The 18,442-nt window shown below is 52.0% G+C and overlaps 1 protein-coding gene across 2 annotated transcripts in view; it reads left to right on the top strand.

Annotated features, from left to right (window-relative positions):
- KCND3 (potassium voltage-gated channel subfamily D member 3) overlaps nucleotides 1-15,986 on the top strand; it is an 87,669-nt gene extending 71,683 nt beyond the window's left edge. The window contains exons 4-8 of one of the 2 annotated variants that reach the window (XM_058039666.1): nucleotides 5,647-5,748; nucleotides 9,580-9,672; nucleotides 12,372-12,428; nucleotides 13,209-13,456; nucleotides 15,706-15,986. In XM_058039666.1, the coding sequence (XP_057895649.1) occupies nucleotides 5,647-5,748; nucleotides 9,580-9,672; nucleotides 12,372-12,428; nucleotides 13,209-13,456; nucleotides 15,706-15,895 (690 nt within the window). In that variant the 3' untranslated portion in view covers nucleotides 15,896-15,986. The remainder of the gene's footprint in view (nucleotides 1-5,646; nucleotides 5,749-9,579; nucleotides 9,673-12,371; nucleotides 12,429-13,208; nucleotides 13,457-15,705) is intronic. The other variant, XM_058039668.1, reaches the window with a different exon arrangement.
- Nucleotides 15,987-18,442: the final 2,456 nt, after the last annotated feature.

Below are 18,442 nucleotides of genomic sequence, written 5' to 3'. Positions count from 1 at the left end.
AAACATTACTTTTCTTGAGATTTTTTTAAAAATAATAAGTTTCTAGACAAATTCTGACACCCTGATTTACACCCCACAACAATTCCAGTTATTCCAAGTACAATTGGGCACCGCTTTAACATCCTTGGAGCGATCCTGACCCAAGCTCTAAAAACCTGTTCCAGCACTCCTACTATAAAAAAACGTGTGTAGGAATTTCTTTTGTTCTATTTCAAGGAGGGAGAGAAGGTTTTGTCACTCAGCTGCTGCTGAGGGAGCCTCAGCAGAGAGGAAGCTTTGAGGTGCAGCCAAGCTGCAGGAGCTGTGTAAAACAGAATTCAGCCGGGGGAAAGCAGTCCCTAAATCAGCCCTGACACAGATCAAGGTGCGGCTGTGGCCTGGCTGGGTGGGGGAAAGCATTCCCTAAATCAGTCCTGGGTGGGGAAAGCAGTCCCTGAATCAATCAGCCCTTACACAGATCGAGGTTGTGAGCCTGGCTGGGTGGGTGAACACACACGCAACACGGGCTGGAAATCACAGGGAACAGAATAAACAGAATAAAGGATTCCCAAAACAAATATCCCATAGGAGCGAGAGCCTCACTAAATCTGAGCCAGAGCTGGTTGAGCTCAAGGTGAGAATGCACAAAATGCACAAAAAGGAGTTTCCATCAGGAGGGGAGCAGCGCCCCAGGGCTGCCTGAGCCCCTGCCACCACTGCCCATTGTGACCCTCAGAAATCTCCTCTCACTCAGGGTATCTGTGCTGGGAGAGGCCCATTAAACTCCAGATTCTGTGCATTGTTCCATAAATAGCCCGGACACGATGTTCCTCAGCGTTGGGGAAGATTAAACGATAAAGTTCATTGGAAATGATGTTCGGCTGCTTTAATGGTGCCAAGGGTAAGGTGGCATTAAAAGGAGAGGCACAGAGGAGGAGAGGGGGAGCTTTCATCTCTGGAAAGTAATGAAGAGGCCCAAAATAAGATCAAGGTCTGACTGCAAGTGCTTCTGTCAAATTGTATAGGAATATAATGAGTTCTGCACTACCTAATTTCCATATGCAGCTCTATGACATCTCCCCCAAAGCAAAAGTGACAGAATAGTTGAACTTGGCTCAAAAGCTGTTTAATGTAAAGGTTTGAGAGGAAGTAAAATCCAAATGTGCACACTCTGTTTCTTAGAGAAGTGAAAAGGAGAAGGAAAAGTTCCCCTTAGATCCTGTAGCAGCCTGAGCTCTGTTTAACTCTGCAATCTGCTCATCACCTTTCCACCTTCCAGAGTCAACCAAGTCCTTTCCATCCAGGATTTAAATCCAAACCCCAAACAACCAACAGGTGCAGAAAAAAAGCAAGAAAATAATACATATTCCAGAAACAATATTTCATATTTCACCTTGAGAACAAACACCAGATGCAAAGCACTCCACTGGTGACTTTGGAGAGCAGCTTCATCTCAGCCTTAAACACCCAGTGCTGCTCACCTACTGCACCAATCACCAACAACATCCAAACTATTAATTATTGAGGAATTAGCATGAAAAACGTGGTTAATTACCTTGAGTAGCTTCACTTTCTGCCAGGAAACCTCGTGGTGTGGTTTTAGCAGTAAAGGGAGATGGGACAGAGCCCCTCTCACTTGAGGAGAGGCTGAGGAGGGACTGTGGCCTCACAGGGACAGCTCTGAGGGGGCTGATTAATGTGTGAGCACCCTCAGGTGTGCAGGTCTGGAGAGATCCAAAACACCTGGACATGGGTGGGGACCTCATTAATTTATAAATACCTTCAGGTGTGCAGGGTCTGGAGAGACCCAAAACACCTGGACATGGTTGGAAACCTTGTTAATGGATAAATACCTTCAGGTGTGCAGGGTTTGGAGATCTCATTAATATATAAATACCTTCAGGTGTGCAGGTTTGGAGAGACTCAAAACACCTGGACATGGGTGGAGACCTCGTTAATATTTAAATACCTTCAGGTGTGCAGGGTTTGGAGATCTCATTAACATATAAATACCTTCAGGTGTGCAGGGTGTGGAGAGATTCAAAACACCTGGACATGGGTGGAGACCTCGTTAAAGGCTAAATACCCTCAGGTGTGCAGGGTTTGGAGAGACCCAAAACCACCTGAACTTGGGGTGGAGGTGGCTGTAGATCAGGTGACCTTGTTAATCTATAAATACCCTCAAGTGTGCAGGTTTGGAGACCTCATTAATGTATAAATACTCTCAGGTGTGCAGGGTTTGGAGCCCTTGTTAATGGATAAACACCCTCAGGTGTTCAGAGTTTGGAGGAACCCAAACCCACCTGGACACGGGTGGAGGTGGCTCTGCACAGTCAGACCAGGTGAGCTCTGATTTGAGCCCAGAGGTGCTTTCCAGCCCCATCCTGAGAGTGATGATGCCAAAACAGCTGCAGGGTTCCCGCTCCAGGTCCTGCACTCCCTGCCTGCTCAAGGACAGGAGATCTGGAAAGCTGAAGTTGTCTGGCTGATGTGGAATCATGTCATGGCTTGTAGCTTAATAGTTTTTTATCCCACATAAATCAAGAGTGAGCGTTATCTCCATAAGAACTGTATGAAAATCATTAATAAATAATAATTAGCTGTTTCCTGAGCCTGCCATCTGGTAAGCATTTCTCCCAGCCAGCAGCTCCTGCTCCCTGCACTTCTGCAAGCAGCAACAGGATGAGCTCAGGCTCTTTTCCCCATCCTCTGCCAGTGCAGAGCCCCAGGATGCTGCACCTCCCCACCTGTGCAGGGCTTCACTGCCCTCGTGCTGATCCTGAGCCCCAATTCCTGAAAACCAGCAGAGCCCACAGGTTCCTGAGCCCTGCCTTCCACCCTGCTCTGAGAAACACGTGGGCTCCCAGATAACCAAATTAATCATTCTAACCTGTAAGTGGCTGTCATTAGTATTATTATTTTCATCATATAAATTATCTTCCAGATTAGGTCATATGCATTTTGAGATCCTGTGGTTTCCTAGCAACTCCTCTCCCATCTCCATGCAGACACAGTGTGCCGTTTGCTTTTCCTTTTTTAGCCTCCTGTGCAGGGGTTATTTCAGTAACTGTGAGCTCAGGCCCGGCCCTGGTGACCTTTAGTCTGTCACTTTTGGGGGAAGATGCAAAGACAGCCATGCCCCCAAAATGATGTTTGCAGCAGGGAACCACAGGCCTGCACCTGCCCGTGCTCAGTGCCCGGGCCAGGAGCTCTGCAGGACAGGGATGACAAAATCCTGCCCACATGGGGCAGAAACCGGCAGAATTTGGAAGATCTGAAACCCTTCTGTACTCTCAGAGCCCACAGAGACACAGGACAGGGACCCAAAGCCAGGCAGAGCTTGTGCCACCCAGCAAAGACACTCACAGAAAATTCACATTTGCACTTTCACAGAAAAACCTGAGCTCTTGTTTCAAAGTTGTTTCTAGTGCAATGGAGGAAACTGTCTGGAGGGCCAAACCAATTTTAGGCACCAATTTTAATTAACTTCTCTAGCTGAGTTAATCAAGATATCTACCAAATTTAATCACGATGGGGACCGGAGCTGGGCGCTGAGACAATCCCATCCTTTGTGCAGGAGAGCAGGATTAACTTCTGTCCTGCCCCACTGACATTTTTTAAAATAACAACGTCTGCTCCAAACTACAAAAGCTGTGGGGCTTAATTATTTAGATAGCAAGTGGCCCTGTTTCAAAAGGAAAAGGGAGCAGACCTCAGAACCGTCTCCACTCCACATGGAGTACAGCTATTAATATTTGATCCCCTGCTAGCCTGGAGGCAAAGGGAATAATGTTCATTACAACAGCCTGAGACTGAATCCACGTTAACAACTGACTGAACTGGAGATGAGGATGAACCTTCCTGTTACAGGTGAGGTGAGTGGGCACTGGCAATTCCTCCAGCAGAGGAGCTGTGCCAGCTGATCTGGCACAGAGAGAAGTGGGAACCTTCTGATGGTGCTGACCATGAGAGCAACCCTGGAAAAACCAGCACTGCACCCAAAATCCACTCCTGATTACAGGAGAGGGAGCTGATGTTTTATCTGGCACAGAGAGAAATGGGAACCTCCATGGTACCATCAGAGCAGCCCTGGAAAAACCAGCACTGCACCCAAAATCCACTCCTGATTAGGAGAGAGGGATCCCTGTGACATGTAAGGAACAGACACACAAAGGCACATGCTTGTGTTTAGAAGGAACCATTCAATGGCAATGTAATGACCAGGAGAGAGGGACAATGCCATGGAAATGGAAATATTGCTCAGTCCCTTATCCCAGCTCTCTCCCACAGCTGCAGTCCCATGGATCCTGTGCCAGGTCACAGCCTCAGGCCAGTCCTTAGGCCAGTCCTTTTCCAGGGCCTGCAGCAGCCCAGCAGCTTGGGAAAGGTTCACAAAAAGGGAAGATCCAGCTCATTTCTCATTGTGCTCTCAGTCTGTGCCCTGCCCCTGTCCCAGGCAGCTCCTTGGCCCGGCACAGAGACCTCACTGATCTCACACTCATCAGGAGGCTCAGCACTAAAATGGGACAAGGAAATCTAGGTGAGGTATAGCAAACAAAGCCAATTTCAGGTGTCCCCGTTTTGGGGGGCAAAAGAAGACCTATTTCTCAGCCTGGTCAGAGTCTGTGTCACCCAATTAAAGCTGCCAACTTTACCCACGGGTGTCTCTGCCTGAGGAATTGTCTGCAGGGGCACCACAGGGGCGTGAGGTTAAACAAATATGCAGACATTGCCAGCACTGAGGGCCAGAGTGGCTCACACCTGGACAGGGACAGAGCTCTGAAATGGCTCCACTCTCTGGACCCACTGCAGATTTTTGCCTCCTGCTTTCCTCTTCCTACAGCGTTTACCCATTAGCACCTCTAATTAGAGGGGGAAATCACGAGCTCCGTGTTATTTAAGGGATTATGCAGCATTTTAAACTACAGCACAATGTAATTATTTTTTAATAGCTGCAGCTATTTAATGTATTTACTTTTAATGGCATTTGAGTCATAAATTAACAGTAGAAAAGAAAAAAGGCAAATCACTCTACAGAGAAGCAGGCAGCCATTGAAAGAAAAAAATGAAAATGCTAAATGGAATTATCTAAAAGGAAGAGGTAAGGTCTGGTTTTTCTTGTTGCCATTTTTCTGGAGTGCTTTTATCACCTGTGCTGTCCCCCTGGAGGTGTGTATTTTTGGACAGTTATTTTATCAGACGCCACAGCTGAGGGAGCAGCAGTGCCACTGCAGGGCTCTGTGTCCCTGTGCCGCTGCAGCCCCAGCAGAGCAGGGGACAAGGACAGGGCTGGGACACACTGAGAGGTTTGGAGGGGCTGGGGCGGGGGGCGATGTGATAAACGGAGGCACCTCGTGTGCAGAGCACGGGCAAAGCCCTAACCCCAGTGTCCTCCAGCCCTAAGCCCACTGTCCCTGACCCCACAGTCACTGTCCCTGTGTCCCTGTCCCTAACGCCACAACCTCTGTCCCTGTGTCCCTAACCCCGTGTCCCTGTCCCTAATGCCCCAATCTCTGTCCCTGTGTCCCTGACCCCACAGTCCCTAACCCCGTGTCCCTGTCTCTAATGCCCCAACCTCTGCCCCTGTGTCCCTGACACCCCAATCTCTGTCCCTAACACCGTTTCCCTGTCCCTAACGCCCCAATCTCTGTCCCTGTGTCCCCACAGAAGGCGCGCCTGGCGCGGATCCGCGTGGCCAAGACGGGCAGCTCCAACGCCTACCTGCACAGCAAGCGCAACGGGCTGCTCAACGAGGCCCTCGAGCTGCCGGTGAGTGACCAGGACCTGGCCCTGCTGCTGCTGGCCCTGCGCCTGGCCCTGCTCCTGTCCCTCCCTGGCTCCCTGCTCCCCCTTGTCCCCAGCCTGGCAGTGGGGTCACGCATGGGGACACGCTTGGCATCGCACACAGAGGTCACACATGGGGACACGCATGGTGTCACACACAGAGGTCACACATGGGGACACACGCGGGCTCCCATGCAGGGTCACGCACACAGGGTCACACACACAGGGTCACACTCTGTGTCCCACTCGGGGTGCAGGCACATCTGGAGCCCAGCTGCTGCACCACAGGGCAGAAAAGGCTCCCCGAGCTCCTGGCTGAGCTGGGACAGGAGCTGGGATGGGAGATGGGACAGGAGCTGGGATGGGAGATAGGACAGGAGCTGGGATGGGAGATAGGACAGGAGATGGGATGGAAGGTAGGACAGGAGCTGCCCTGCAGGCAGAGCAGGTTCTTTCTCAGCTCCCTCTGCTCTGTGCCAGAGCTGCTGGGGCTGGGCTGGGTCACACTGCCCTCACTAGAAGCACCCCTTCCCTCTATGGAAACACCCCTGCCCTCTATAGAAATCCCCCTGCCCTCACTAGAAACCCCCCTGTCTCTATAAATGCCCTCCCTGTCTCCCTCAGCAGGCTGCTGTGCCCTCTCTGCCCATCCCCAGCCGGACAGGGAGATGTTGCCTGGCTCCTGGCTTGGGCTGCCTGTGCTGGGTTTATTTTTAAAGGCCTCCAGAGGCCTCTGGCTGCTCAGGAAAGTTTTTAAGTGCTGAGATTGCTCAGCAGAAGCAGCAGACACGAGAGGAGGTGATTACATTAAGCCTGATCAACACCAGAGCAGGTATTAGCACATTTCATGGATTCCATTTCCAATAAATCGTGGGATCCAATCCTGGATTTCCTCTCCCTGCCTTGGGAGGAGCAGCAGGGCTGGGACAGGAGCAGGATGAGTTCCCTGAGGAGCTGGGGGTCCCAGGGGTCCCCAGGGGTCCCCGGCCCCGAGCCCCCAGCAGAGGGAATGGCAAAGGAAGGAAAGGATCCATCCAAGGACAGCAGCAGAAGGAGATCAGCTCCTGGAGGCTCGTGCTCCACAAACGTGTGGATTTGTGGCATTTGCCATCCAGACACCAAGTGCTCAGACTGTTTTCTTCTTGTTTAGAGGGTTTTTTTTAGTGGGCTTTATGTCAGAAGTGCTCGAGGGATGGTGAGATCCTTCCCATGGAAGCAGCCTACATATCCTCTTAGCACTAATCTCCTTGTAGAGCTGAAATTCCCTTTTAGCTGCAGTGCCAGGAGGTGAATGCCCAGGAACAGCAGGCTGGCAGCTCTGGGGCCTTTCTCAAGCCCCAGATAAGGCTGGGCAGGGCCAGTGCAGCCCTGGGCCAGCTCACCAGGGCCCACTGGTGAGCACTAGCATTGAGGTAAAAAGGAAGAATTTTGGGTGTCAGAGCTGACGCCACAGCACGCTGCAGCTTCCCTGAATGCCTTCCAAGAGCAAACCGAATGGTGGCTGGCACCAAAGCCTTGCCAACCTGGCATCCCTGCTGAGGGAGCTCAGCTCTCCTCACTGCAGCCAAACTCCTCTGCTGCAGACCCAGATTCTGTTTTTCTGCAGCAGGGCCCAGCTCTGAGGGTCCCTTCCCTCAGCCCCGCTCCCAAAACCCCAAATGCCTGGGAGCTGGCCCAGCCCTGGCCAGCAGCTCTGCACATCTGGGGCCATGTCCCACCCCGGCTGCCCTGGGGCTCCTGCTCAGGAGGAGGATGAGGAGGGAGAGGTGGCATCTCCTGAGCCCCAGCCACCTCCTGGCACTGCCACCCCCGAGCCTGCTGGGGGAGATGGGACAGGAAAGCCTTATCAATATGATTGCCTGGCAAAAGATTTTGGGAATATGGAAACCATAAGCAAGATTGAAATGAAAGCAAGCTTTGAGATCCCTCAGTCACTGAACAACAGGAAAACAATGGTGTGGCCACTGAAGGTGATCCCCTTGTGATGGAACAACACCCTCTGCTTGCAGACAGGCCCAAGGGTCAGAGCAGACCCTGCAGCTTGGCAGAAGGGGCCCAAAGAGGAGTTTGTAGGGTTTGAAATGAAACACAGTGTGGTGATGTAGTGATTCTTATAGGCTGTATGGAAATGCTGTAGGATTTGTGTATTGTACTAGATTGGTTAGTGAGAATCAGAATATTCAACACAGAAGATGATTTATTGTTTTGGAACGGGAACCTCGCTCTCTTACCCCTTCTACTCTCTTATCCCTTTTACTCTCTCACCCTCTCATCCTCTCTCCCCCTCTCTTCTCTCAGTCCTGCTCTCTTGGCTTTCAGGCCCCATTTTGATTTCCTCTCAGCAAATCCTCATATAAAGAATAGTGTTTGCAATATGTGCTCTTCCTTCCTCTGCTCCCAGAGCTCTAGTGCAGCATCATCTCAGCTTTAGGGCTCCCGAGGAGCTCCCTGGGGAACGTTCCAGGCAGGCTCCAGTGCAGTCAGACATCCCAGCAGGAGCCAGCAGGGCCTGCTGGAGCTCTTACCTCATCAGTAGCATTGGTAATAAGAAAAACTGAACTCATTTATTTTATTTTTTTTTAGGCCACTTCTAAAAATACATCTGGGAATGTTCATCTTCCAAAACAACAGCCACAAAAAATCCATAACCTGCCTAAGCTGCGTTCCCACAGGAGTCTGTTGATTCTGTGTTCAGGAAGGCAGATTCCTCAGTGTGCCACTCCAGCTGTGCTCTGGCACACTCGGTTATTCCTGCACCTGGGGACCAGAGCACCAGCTGGGGGTGGCACCCAGGGCAGGGCAGCAGTGGGCACAGCATTGAGCAGTATTGAACAGAATTGAGCAGTAGTGATCAGTATTGAACAGTATTGAACAGCATTGAGCAGTATTGATCACTATTGAACAGTATTGAACAGTACTGAACAGTATTGAACAGTATTGAACAGTACTGAGCAGTATTGAAGAGTATGGAGCAGTATTGAACAGTACTGAGCAGTATTGATCACTATTGAACAGTACTGAACAATATTGAAAAGTATTGAACAGTATTGAACGGTGTTGAGCAGTATTGATCAGTATTTAGCAGTATTGATCAGTATTGAACAGTACTGAACAGTATTGAACAGTATTGATCACTATTGAACAGTATTGAACAGTATTGAACAGTATTTAGCAGTATTGATCAGTATTGAACAGTATTGAACAGCATTGAGCAGTATTGATCACTATTGAACAGTATTGAACAGTATTGAACAGTGCTGAACAGTATTGAGCAGTATTGAACAGTATTGAACAGCATTGAGCAGTATTGAACAGAATTGAGCAGTAGTGATCAGTATTGAACAGTATTGAACAGCATTGAACAGTATTGAACAGTATTGAGCAGTATTGAACAGTATTTACAATATTTCACAGTATTTCACAGTGTTTAATGCTGGGCTGTGTTTAACTGCAATGCTTTCACCAGGGCTGAACTGGATCCCCTCGAGGGCCACAAGCAATGTCCTGGCAGGCTCTGGCAATGTCCTGGCAGGATGTTCTGCCCCCGTTTCCTCTCCTGAGCAGCAATTCAAGCCATGCACGTTGATATTTCCTCTCAGATTTAGGCACTGCAGACACCTCACACCCCCTGCCCGTGCTTTGTGCACCCCTTTCCCTTTGTGGACAAGGGAAATCATCAATAAATCCCTGAGCAATCCTGGGAGCTGGCAGCGCTGGAATCCTCCTCAGCCCCGCGCCAGCCCCGCAGGCTCGGGCTGCTCTCCCGCATTTTCACCTGTTGGGGTTTTGTTCCCTCCTCTTTCCGCGGCTGCTCAGGGATCCACCGAGGAGGAGCAGCACATGACCAAAGGCACCTCCTTAATCGAGAGCCAACACCACCATCTGCTGCACTGCCTGGAAAAAACAACGGTGAGTGCGGGCACGGGGCACAGCCCTGCAGGGCTGGGGGGCTGCGCCGGGGGCTCTGAGGGACCCCCGAACATCCCATGGGGCTGGGATCCACCCTGGGCACCCCTGGCACATCCCCTGGGGCTGAGATACACCCTGGGCACCCCTGGCACCTTCCCATGGGGCTGGGATACACCCTGGCACATCCCTGTGGGGCTGGCACCAACTCTGGGGACCCCCGAACATCCCCTGGGGCTGGGATCCACCCTGGGCACCCCTGGCACCTTCCCATGGGGCTGGGATCCACCCTGGCACATCCCTGTGGGGCTGGCACCCACCCTGGGCTCCCCAGAACACTCTGCAGTGGGTGAAAGGCACTTTTACCTCATTGTCTGTGCAATGAGAGCAGGAATTCCTGTGCAGAGGGACAAAGATGGGATGGGATGGGATCACCTGCTGCCCTCAGTCCCTCCCCACACAGAGCCAGCAGCAGCTTCCCGGCCTCTGAGCACACATGGATGTCAGCCAGGGCTCAGGGAGATGTCAGAATAAGAAATTTCATTTTTTTCAGTGCTCCTGAGAGACCCAGGTGCATTTCCACACGTCCCACAGCCCTCAGTGGGGCTGAGCAGCACCAGAGCAGCTCTGCTGCCTGGGAGAAAGGTGATGCTGGTGCTGCTGGTGCTGCTGGGACCCCCGGGCACAGCCTGGCACCCCTGCCCGGGGCTGGGAAACAGAACCTTCAGCCCTGGGATGGCCCAGAGAGGGTGAGCCTGTCCCAGGCTGTAAGGCTGCACACGGCTCTGCTCATCTCTGGTTAAGGGCAGCTGATTTATCCTGGGAAAATGAACCTTTAGCCCTGGGATGGCCCAGAGAGGGTGAGCCTGTCCCAGGCTGTAAAGGCTGCACACAGCTCTGCTCATCTCTGGCTGCAGCTGATTTATCCCACAGCCAGTTTTACAGCATGACTGTTCTGTTTGCATCCTGCAAGGTGTTGGGAGTGAGAGTTTTATTTTGCATTAATGACTAATTGTGTGTGCAGAAGTCTCTGGGAACATTTCAGGTATTTGTTTGATACAGATGTTTTGCTTCCAGGTTTATAGAAAAGGTTCTGCAGTAAAGGAGCACATTATCTGTACCATGATTCATTCTAGGGAGAATGGAGAGAGGTTAACATTTGAAATATTCATGCCTTTTCCTATCTGCATCCATCACCGAGGGTGCTTTTGATTTCTGCCTCGCAAGGGTTTCTTTTAGACAAATCACCTTCACTTCCATAGTTTGGCTGGTGCTGGAAAAGCAGCACTTGGGCCTCAGAGAGACACGGGAGGAAGCTGAGGAATAATTACAGGAGCTCTGAGGGTCCCAGGGCAAGGGCAGGAACTGATTCCTCCTGTGTCAATGGCTCCTGAATCTGTTTTACACAGCTCATGCTTTATTTCAGTGTTACATTACCAGCAGATATTTCACAACCTGGCTCTTCAGTTTCAAACTCTCTGCCCAAACCCTTCAGAACTGTGCCCACATTTCACAGCCCCACTTTGAGCAGAGGGGCTGCAGCAGAAGGAGCTGAAATTCGGACCTGTGCAGGGGCAGGTGAGCATCACTGAAGGAACCAAAATGTGCCCTAATTAGTGCTGTGGTGCCCTAATTAGTGGGTGTGGTACCACAATAGACACAATAGACAATGAGTGGCAGGGACTGAAAATGTTCCAAATTTTCAGCAAACAACGGCAATAACAGTGAGGCTTGAATCTGGATTAAAGCTCAGAAGGAGAATCTGCACAAAGGGGGTTTTCCCTCATGCTTTTCAGCCAGTTATTGCCATGGTGCAGCACCAAATCAGAGAGCAGGTTTGGATCCTGCTCTGGAATTATCAGGCCAGAAGGTTCAATGGGTTTGTGTGCAGATCCTGTACTCCACATAATCTATTAGAACACTGTGCAACAGGAAATTTGAATTGCAGTAAAAGCATTTTTAAACACTGAAGAGTCATTTTGTGAGTGAGTTGCAGGAATGGAATGAGGAATGTACCATGGTTGCAAGCTTGTTTCAATGGGCAATTCACCCTTCTGAAGGCAGGCAGAGGATGCTCAGAGTCCATTATTTATTGGCCTGGTGTCTGGGCTGCTGCTGGCACACACTTCCAGCTGAGTGGCTGTGAGTGGCCCCAGATCTGCTGTGTCAGATGACAAAGTGACCCTGGAGTGCTTGGAGCTGCCACCACAGAGATTACTCTGTCATATTCCCACAGCAGACCGAGCTGGTTCAAACAAAGGGAGGTTTTTCTCTCCCATTCCAGCTCTGGACATTCACATGCTGTGTTTTATCCGAGTGCTGAGTGCGCTGAGCCCAGCCCTTCAACCCAAACCCTTCTTCTGTGCTTTCACAGAGCTTGATCAAACCCCGCTGGTGACACAACAGCAGAACAATCCCAGCCTGTGCTCTGTGCATCAGAGCTGGAACCTTGTTTGCCTTTGGCTCCCAAAGGACCGCAGCAATAAAGCTGCTCTGGTTCTGCTCTGTTCCCATGGACAGAGCCCTCAAAAGCTGAATTGGCAGAAGGGTTCTGGCTGAGGGGCCTGAGAGGAGGTTCTGTTGCCCATTCAAACCTGAGCAGGAATGCTGAGGCCAGAGATGCAGTGCTGGGACTGAACTTGTGGATGCTGGAATGGACAATGAACTGTGTTTCTATCTTCTGTTGGCATGTTGTCCCGTAGGGATTGTCCTATCTTGTGGATGATCCCCTGTTATCTGTACGAACTTCCACCATCAAGGTATTTACTCTGTTTTCTCTGTGGTCTCTGTGACGTGTCTGGACGGTGTTTGCTTCCTTCTCCTCGTGCTCCTGTCCTGGGGTTTGTGCACGTGGCTCCCTTTGGCTTTCCCGTGCTCCTGTTCCCTGTGGGATTGTGACTTGTCCCAGTGGGATCTGGTGGCTGCCCTCAGCATGGTTGCTTTTGTCTCCCATCGTTTCTGCAGCCGACAGGGACTGGACGAGGTCTGTTCCCTCCACCTGGGTGTTCTCAGCCACACATGGCAGTTCTTTCTTTCAGGATTTCTGGTTCCTTACCACAAAAGCTCTTTATAGATTCAGCTTCCTGAGTTTCCTTCCCTCCCTTCACTGCAGTGTTTATTGCCCCCAGCTCATGCGCTGCAGGGATGCTTTGAACCCACCACCCAATGCAAGCATTAAGTGCTCTGGCCAGGTGAAATAAAATACAGCCCTGCCCCCAGGCATGAAGAAGAGGAGCAGCAGCTCCTTTTGGCTTTCATAACCACGTGGCACTCCAGACTTTTTGAGGCCGCTCTGGAATGCAGTGAAAGACGAAGAGAAATCCAAACCCCACGGAGGCTGTGTGAGCAGCGATGGCCTCACGCCTTTCTCACTGCCACAGCTCCTCTCATTTCCCTGCTGGCAGAGAGGGCAGGGCAGGGCAGGGCAGGGCAGATCCTCTCCTTGGGGAGTGCCCAACGCGGCCCTGGCAGCACCTCGAGCATCTCCCCGAGCAGGGCAGGGCCGCCACCCGCCAGTGACAGCTCCGCTCTCCCCGCAGAACCACGAGTTCATCGACGAGCAGCTGTTCGAGCAGAACTGCATGGAGAGCTCCCTGCAGAACTACCCCTCGTCCCGCAGCCCGTCCGTGTCCAGCCAGGCGGGGCTGGGCGCGTCCTGCTGCTCCCGGCGGCACAAGCGCAGCGCGGCGCTGCCCAACTGCAGCGTGCCCGCCACCCGGCTGCGCAGCATGCAGGAGCTGAGCACCATCCACATCCCGGGCAGCGAGCAGCCCTCCCTCACCGCCAGGTACCGCGGCACGGCGGGGGTGTGCCCAGGGTGGGGCTGGCAGGGTGGCGGGGCTGTGCCCAGCTGTGCCCGGCTGCGCAGCATGCAGGAGCTGAGCGCCATCCACATCCCGGGCAGCGAGCAGCCCTCCCTCACCGCCAGGTATGGAACTGTGCCCGGGCTGTGCCCAGGGTGGGGCTGGCAGGGCTGGCAGGGCTGGTAGGACTTTGCCCAGCTGTGCCCAGCTGTGGGGCTGGAAAGACCATGCCCAGCTGTGCCCAGCTGTAGGGCTAGCGGGGCTGACAGGCCGTACCTAGCTGTGCCCAGCTGTGCCCAGCTGAGGGCTGGCAGGACTTTACCCAGCTGTGCCCAGCTGTGCCCAGCTATGGGGCTGGCAGGACTTTACCCGCTGTGCCCAGCTGCAGGGCTGGCAGGACTTTACCCGCTGTGCCCAGCTGTGCCCAGCTGTGGGGCTGACAGGCCGTACCCAGCTGTGCCCAGCTGTGGGGCTGGCAGGACTTTACCCGCTGTGCCCAGCTGTGCCCAGCTATGGGGCTGGCAGGACTTTACCCGCTGTGCCCAGCTGTGCCCAGCTATGGGGCTGGCAGGACTTTACCCAGCTGTGCCCAGCTGTGCCCAGCTGTGGGGCTGTTCCCCAGCCAGGGGCAGGGGCTGGTGGCAGCCTGTTTGTCCCCCCCAGTGCTGGCCCAAGGGAGGTGGCTCCTGGCTGTCCTGGCAAGGAAGGAGCCGGTGAAAGCTGCCCCAGGCCCCAGGGCAGCCTGGAGGGTGGATGGCAGCAAAGGCTCTGCCCCCAGAGGACACTTGGCAAAACCATCGGGCCAGCAGCTCTGTCAGCCACAGCTCTTGGAGGGCTGAGGTGGTCCCACGGGACGCTCCACTGATTTCCACTGTCCAAAACCCAAAACTGCCACTCCAAACATCACTGGGAAGCAAATAAGAGGAATTTCACAATGGTGCCTTAGTAGCTGTGACCTAAAAAGCCATAAAGCACACAGGTGAAGTGCTCCTTAATAGAAAATGGTTAAAATTTCATTTTTTACATAAATTGCTGAAGAAGAATCATTTATTCACCATATAATTCCTGCAAATATTAAATTACTTTCTAAATCCCCCTCAGCCCATTAAGTTTTTTGTGCACCAGGGCTGATTTTGAATGTCCCATTCCTCTTCTCCGCACTCCTATCAAAGGGACATACAAACCCAAACAAAGCTGCCTTCAGGGCAGCAAGTGATTACTTGGTGCCAGGAGGGCATTTCAGAGCATGAATTATGAATGAGTAAGCACAAAACAAGCCTCCAGCTATTCCAGTTTCAATATGACAATATTTTAAACCAGCACCTGAAGCAGTAATTCAGGGGAATGTCAACTGTTCTGGCTGCTAAATCAGATGCTGGTGATATTTTAAATGTCAACATTTATTTCACTTGCTTACCAAACTGGGCAAGAATGGAGAGAGAAAAAAAAGGTTTTCAGTTATTTTTTGTGTGGAATGTGACCAGCTGGGTGTGCTGGTTACCACTGGCACAGCACCCAGGCCCTGGGGCTGCCCCACTAGGGGCATTGGGGTGGCATCTGTTCCTGGATGTTTGGGGGATCAGAAACCATCCCCGGGTGAGTCACTCGAGGGAACAGCAGCAGCTCCCGACTGGGAGCTTTCCATGCTGAAAGGACAGGCCTTGTGTGGAAAATGAACACGTTGGGCTGCTAATAGCAGACTCCTGCAGCTGTGCAGATGCACAGAAATCAACCTATCATTTTCCCCCTGTAATTAATTATAGGATGCAATTGATGCAGATCTAATAAGAATGCTCCCAGCTGTCACATCCTTGAAACTACTGCAGAGAGAAATAAAATAGAAAGGATCAAGGGACGGTGAATATGAAAGAGGTATTTGAAATGCAAGAAAGGCAACATCTTTCTCAGAAAGAACTACCTGTGCTCTGAAAAGATGCACTACCCAGGCCAGTGTATTTAGATGTCCTTTTAAATAAACTAGAATTATGCAAGAAGGAAATGGAAACGGAGCAATTTGCCCTGTGAGGAGCTGTCTCCTAACCAGGGGGAACATTACCCGAGCTCGGTGTAATCTGTGTAGACATAAATGGTGCCTTGCAGGAAAGGGGGGAGGTTTAAATGGAGCCTTTGAATATTTCAGCTGAATAAGATCCTGATTAAGAACCACGACCGTGCCCATCCTTCCTAGTGCCTCATTTTGAGGACCAAGCCAAGCGCTAAATTTGTTTTGCAGCCGCTCCAGCCTCAACATGAAGTCGGACGACGGGCTGCGGCCGAACTGCAAGGCCGGGCAGATCACCACGGCCATCATCAGCATCCCCACGCCGCCCGCGCTGACGCCCGAGGGCGAGAGCAGGCCCGGCCCGGGCAGCCCCGGGCCCGCCACGAACGTTCCCAACATCGTCAAGGTCTCGGCCTTGTGAGCCCGGCCCGGCGCTGCAGCGGCGGAGCCCCCGAGCTCTGCGTTCCGCCGGGCACCGGGCACCGAGCGCCGGGCAGGACCGGGCACTGGGCACCGGGCAGAGCTGGGCACCGAGCGCTGGGCACCGAGCGCCGGGTAGGACCGGGCACCGAGCAGGACTGGGCACCAGGCACTGGGCAGGACCGGGCACTGGGAAGGACTGGGCACCGGGCAGAAGCAGGCACTGGGCAGAGCTGGGCACCAGACAGAACTGGGCACTGGGCACAGAGGAAGGGCTGCAGCAGGAGCAGAGAGCTGCGGGCAGAGCCAGCTGTGCCCAGCCAGCTGTGCCCGGCCAGCTGTGCCCTGCATGGCCTGGCCAGCTCTGCCCCAGCCAGCTGTGCCCCGCTAGCTGTGCCCCACACAGCCCTACCAGCTGTGCCCCAGCCAGCTGTGCCCCACACAGCCCTGCCAGCTGTGCCCCGCCAGCTGTGCCCCTACCAGCTGTGCCCCAGCCAGCTGTGCCCCACACAGCCCTGCCAGCTGTGCCCCGCACGGCCCGACAGCGCCGCACAGCTGGAGCAGGAGCAGGAGCAGGAGCCGGCCCGGCGGCAGAGCCACTGCAGAGAACGGAATCTAACACTGTGTATCGCAGCACCTTTTTAAAGGTTTTTAATGGATAATATTTATTCACGAGGAAATGACTGAAAAGGTGAAAAAAAATAGATTTTGTGACTTTTTTCTTTTTTTTTTTCCTTCATGGAGCAGGTCCTTTAAACCAACCAAAATTTCACTGTTTTTTTTTTTCTTTTATAGGAAAAGATTTAGAGAAAAGAAGCCACCTGTCACAGCAGCCCCCTGCAGGGCTGTGTGTGTGAGTGTGAGTGGGCAGAGCCACAGAGGGCACGGCCCTGCCAGGTGTGCCAGCTCCCTGCACACACACACCCACACACACACCTCCCTCCCCGGATGCCATCCCCAATTTAGACTATTTTGTACCCGCCTTTCAGGTCAATACAGTGCAATTGCAAACTGTGTTTGTCTGCTAATTATTGTCTGTGGAAACATATTTGTGGAGAAAAACAAAAACAACAACAAAAAAAAAAAAAGAAGACAGGCTCTAGTAGAGTTTTAGTCCCACCTGGGTATCTGCTTTCTATTTTTGTTATCACTTACTTGTAAGAGTGTGACTAGACTACAGTTCTGTATTTTTAAAAAGGAAAAAAAAAAGGTAGGATTCTTTTTTAATACTGTGCACACAAATGGCAAAGAATGAAAGCACTGAACTCAACTGCATCGAGCGTTCCTGAGTCTACCAGAAGTTCCTTGTAATGTATGCCCATGCTTTTTACTTTTTACTTTTGGTTCCTATAGAGAAATTCCTTTGCTGGCACTGGACGTGTAACCCGTTGTAAATAGTAGCCAAATAATGTCTGGATTTATACTTGATAACAACTAACCCCAGAGCCAAATATCTTGCATGGACAGAGAGGTGTTTGGCTTTTTCACAGGCTGAGGGCTCCAGTTGTCCCATCCATGGCTCCTGGGCTGCATTGATTTTGGGGATAGACAAGGGCAGCAATTCCAGTTCTCCAGGCCAGCACAGGGCCTGCCTGGGGAGGGGGAGCAGGACTGGAGCTTGGCAACGTTTGCTAACGTGTGGTACAGACAGCATTTTCTACTCACAGTCCTACACTTGGCTTGGGAAAAGTCCCGTCATGAACTAACAGCTAACCAAAAACTGAGAACACTGTGTGGTACCCCAGGTACCTCAAACCGGGCCTGAGCCGTGCTCAGCGCTGGCACCTCCTCTGGCACCTTCCTCGGGAGGATTCCTCAAGGGAAATTCATGGCCTGAAACACAACTGCTCCCTCTTTCCTGCCCCTGTGCCCTCCTCAATGCCCTTTCCCAGGGATCCAGGGAGGGCAGAGTGAGGAGCATCCCCTCCCTCCCTGCCCGGCCCCAGCCTGGCTGAGCCCTGCTCATGCACAAACCTCCCAACCCTGTCCCCAGAACCATGGAGGGAGCAGGGGAAGGTCCCAATCCCCTCCTGAGCAGGGATTTTACCAATTTCAGAGTGGAAGGAACGGCTCAAAGCGTGATTGAGGCTGGCTCAGCAGAGGGATGATGTTTTCTTTTAACATCTGTCATATCCTCTCCCGGTGTAATATTTATCTGCACATATACACACACATATAGCTAATTACAGACACATACATGTATAGATAATTAATGCTGATTACACATAGGAGCTGCACCCTGCTTTGGCAGCACTCCTGCTGTGCCTGAGCCATGGCTGCTGCATTAGCTCAGTGAGAATCCCTCCAACCCTCCATAGAGTCCCCAACATCCCAGGAACCCCAGGGCTATGGCTGAGCCTCCAGTAGCTGCACCAGCTTCAGTCATTTATTCCAGGGCTGTGATGTGTTACCCAAAACTATGTTTAGTCCTGTTTTAAAAGATTAAAATGCTCTGCCTTTTGCTGCTTCCTGTAGGAGGTTATACTGCAGTTAATCTTACCATTAATTAGATTTCTTTCGATGTTTTAATTTAGGTTTTGCTTTATTT

The sequence above is a fragment of the Melospiza georgiana genome, chromosome 23, assembly GCF_028018845.1.
Source record: "Melospiza georgiana isolate bMelGeo1 chromosome 23, bMelGeo1.pri, whole genome shotgun sequence".
Lineage (NCBI taxonomy): Eukaryota > Metazoa > Chordata > Aves > Passeriformes > Passerellidae > Melospiza > Melospiza georgiana.
Note: the sequence above shows the minus strand (reverse complement) of the source record. Positions and strands in the feature narration are given on the sequence as shown.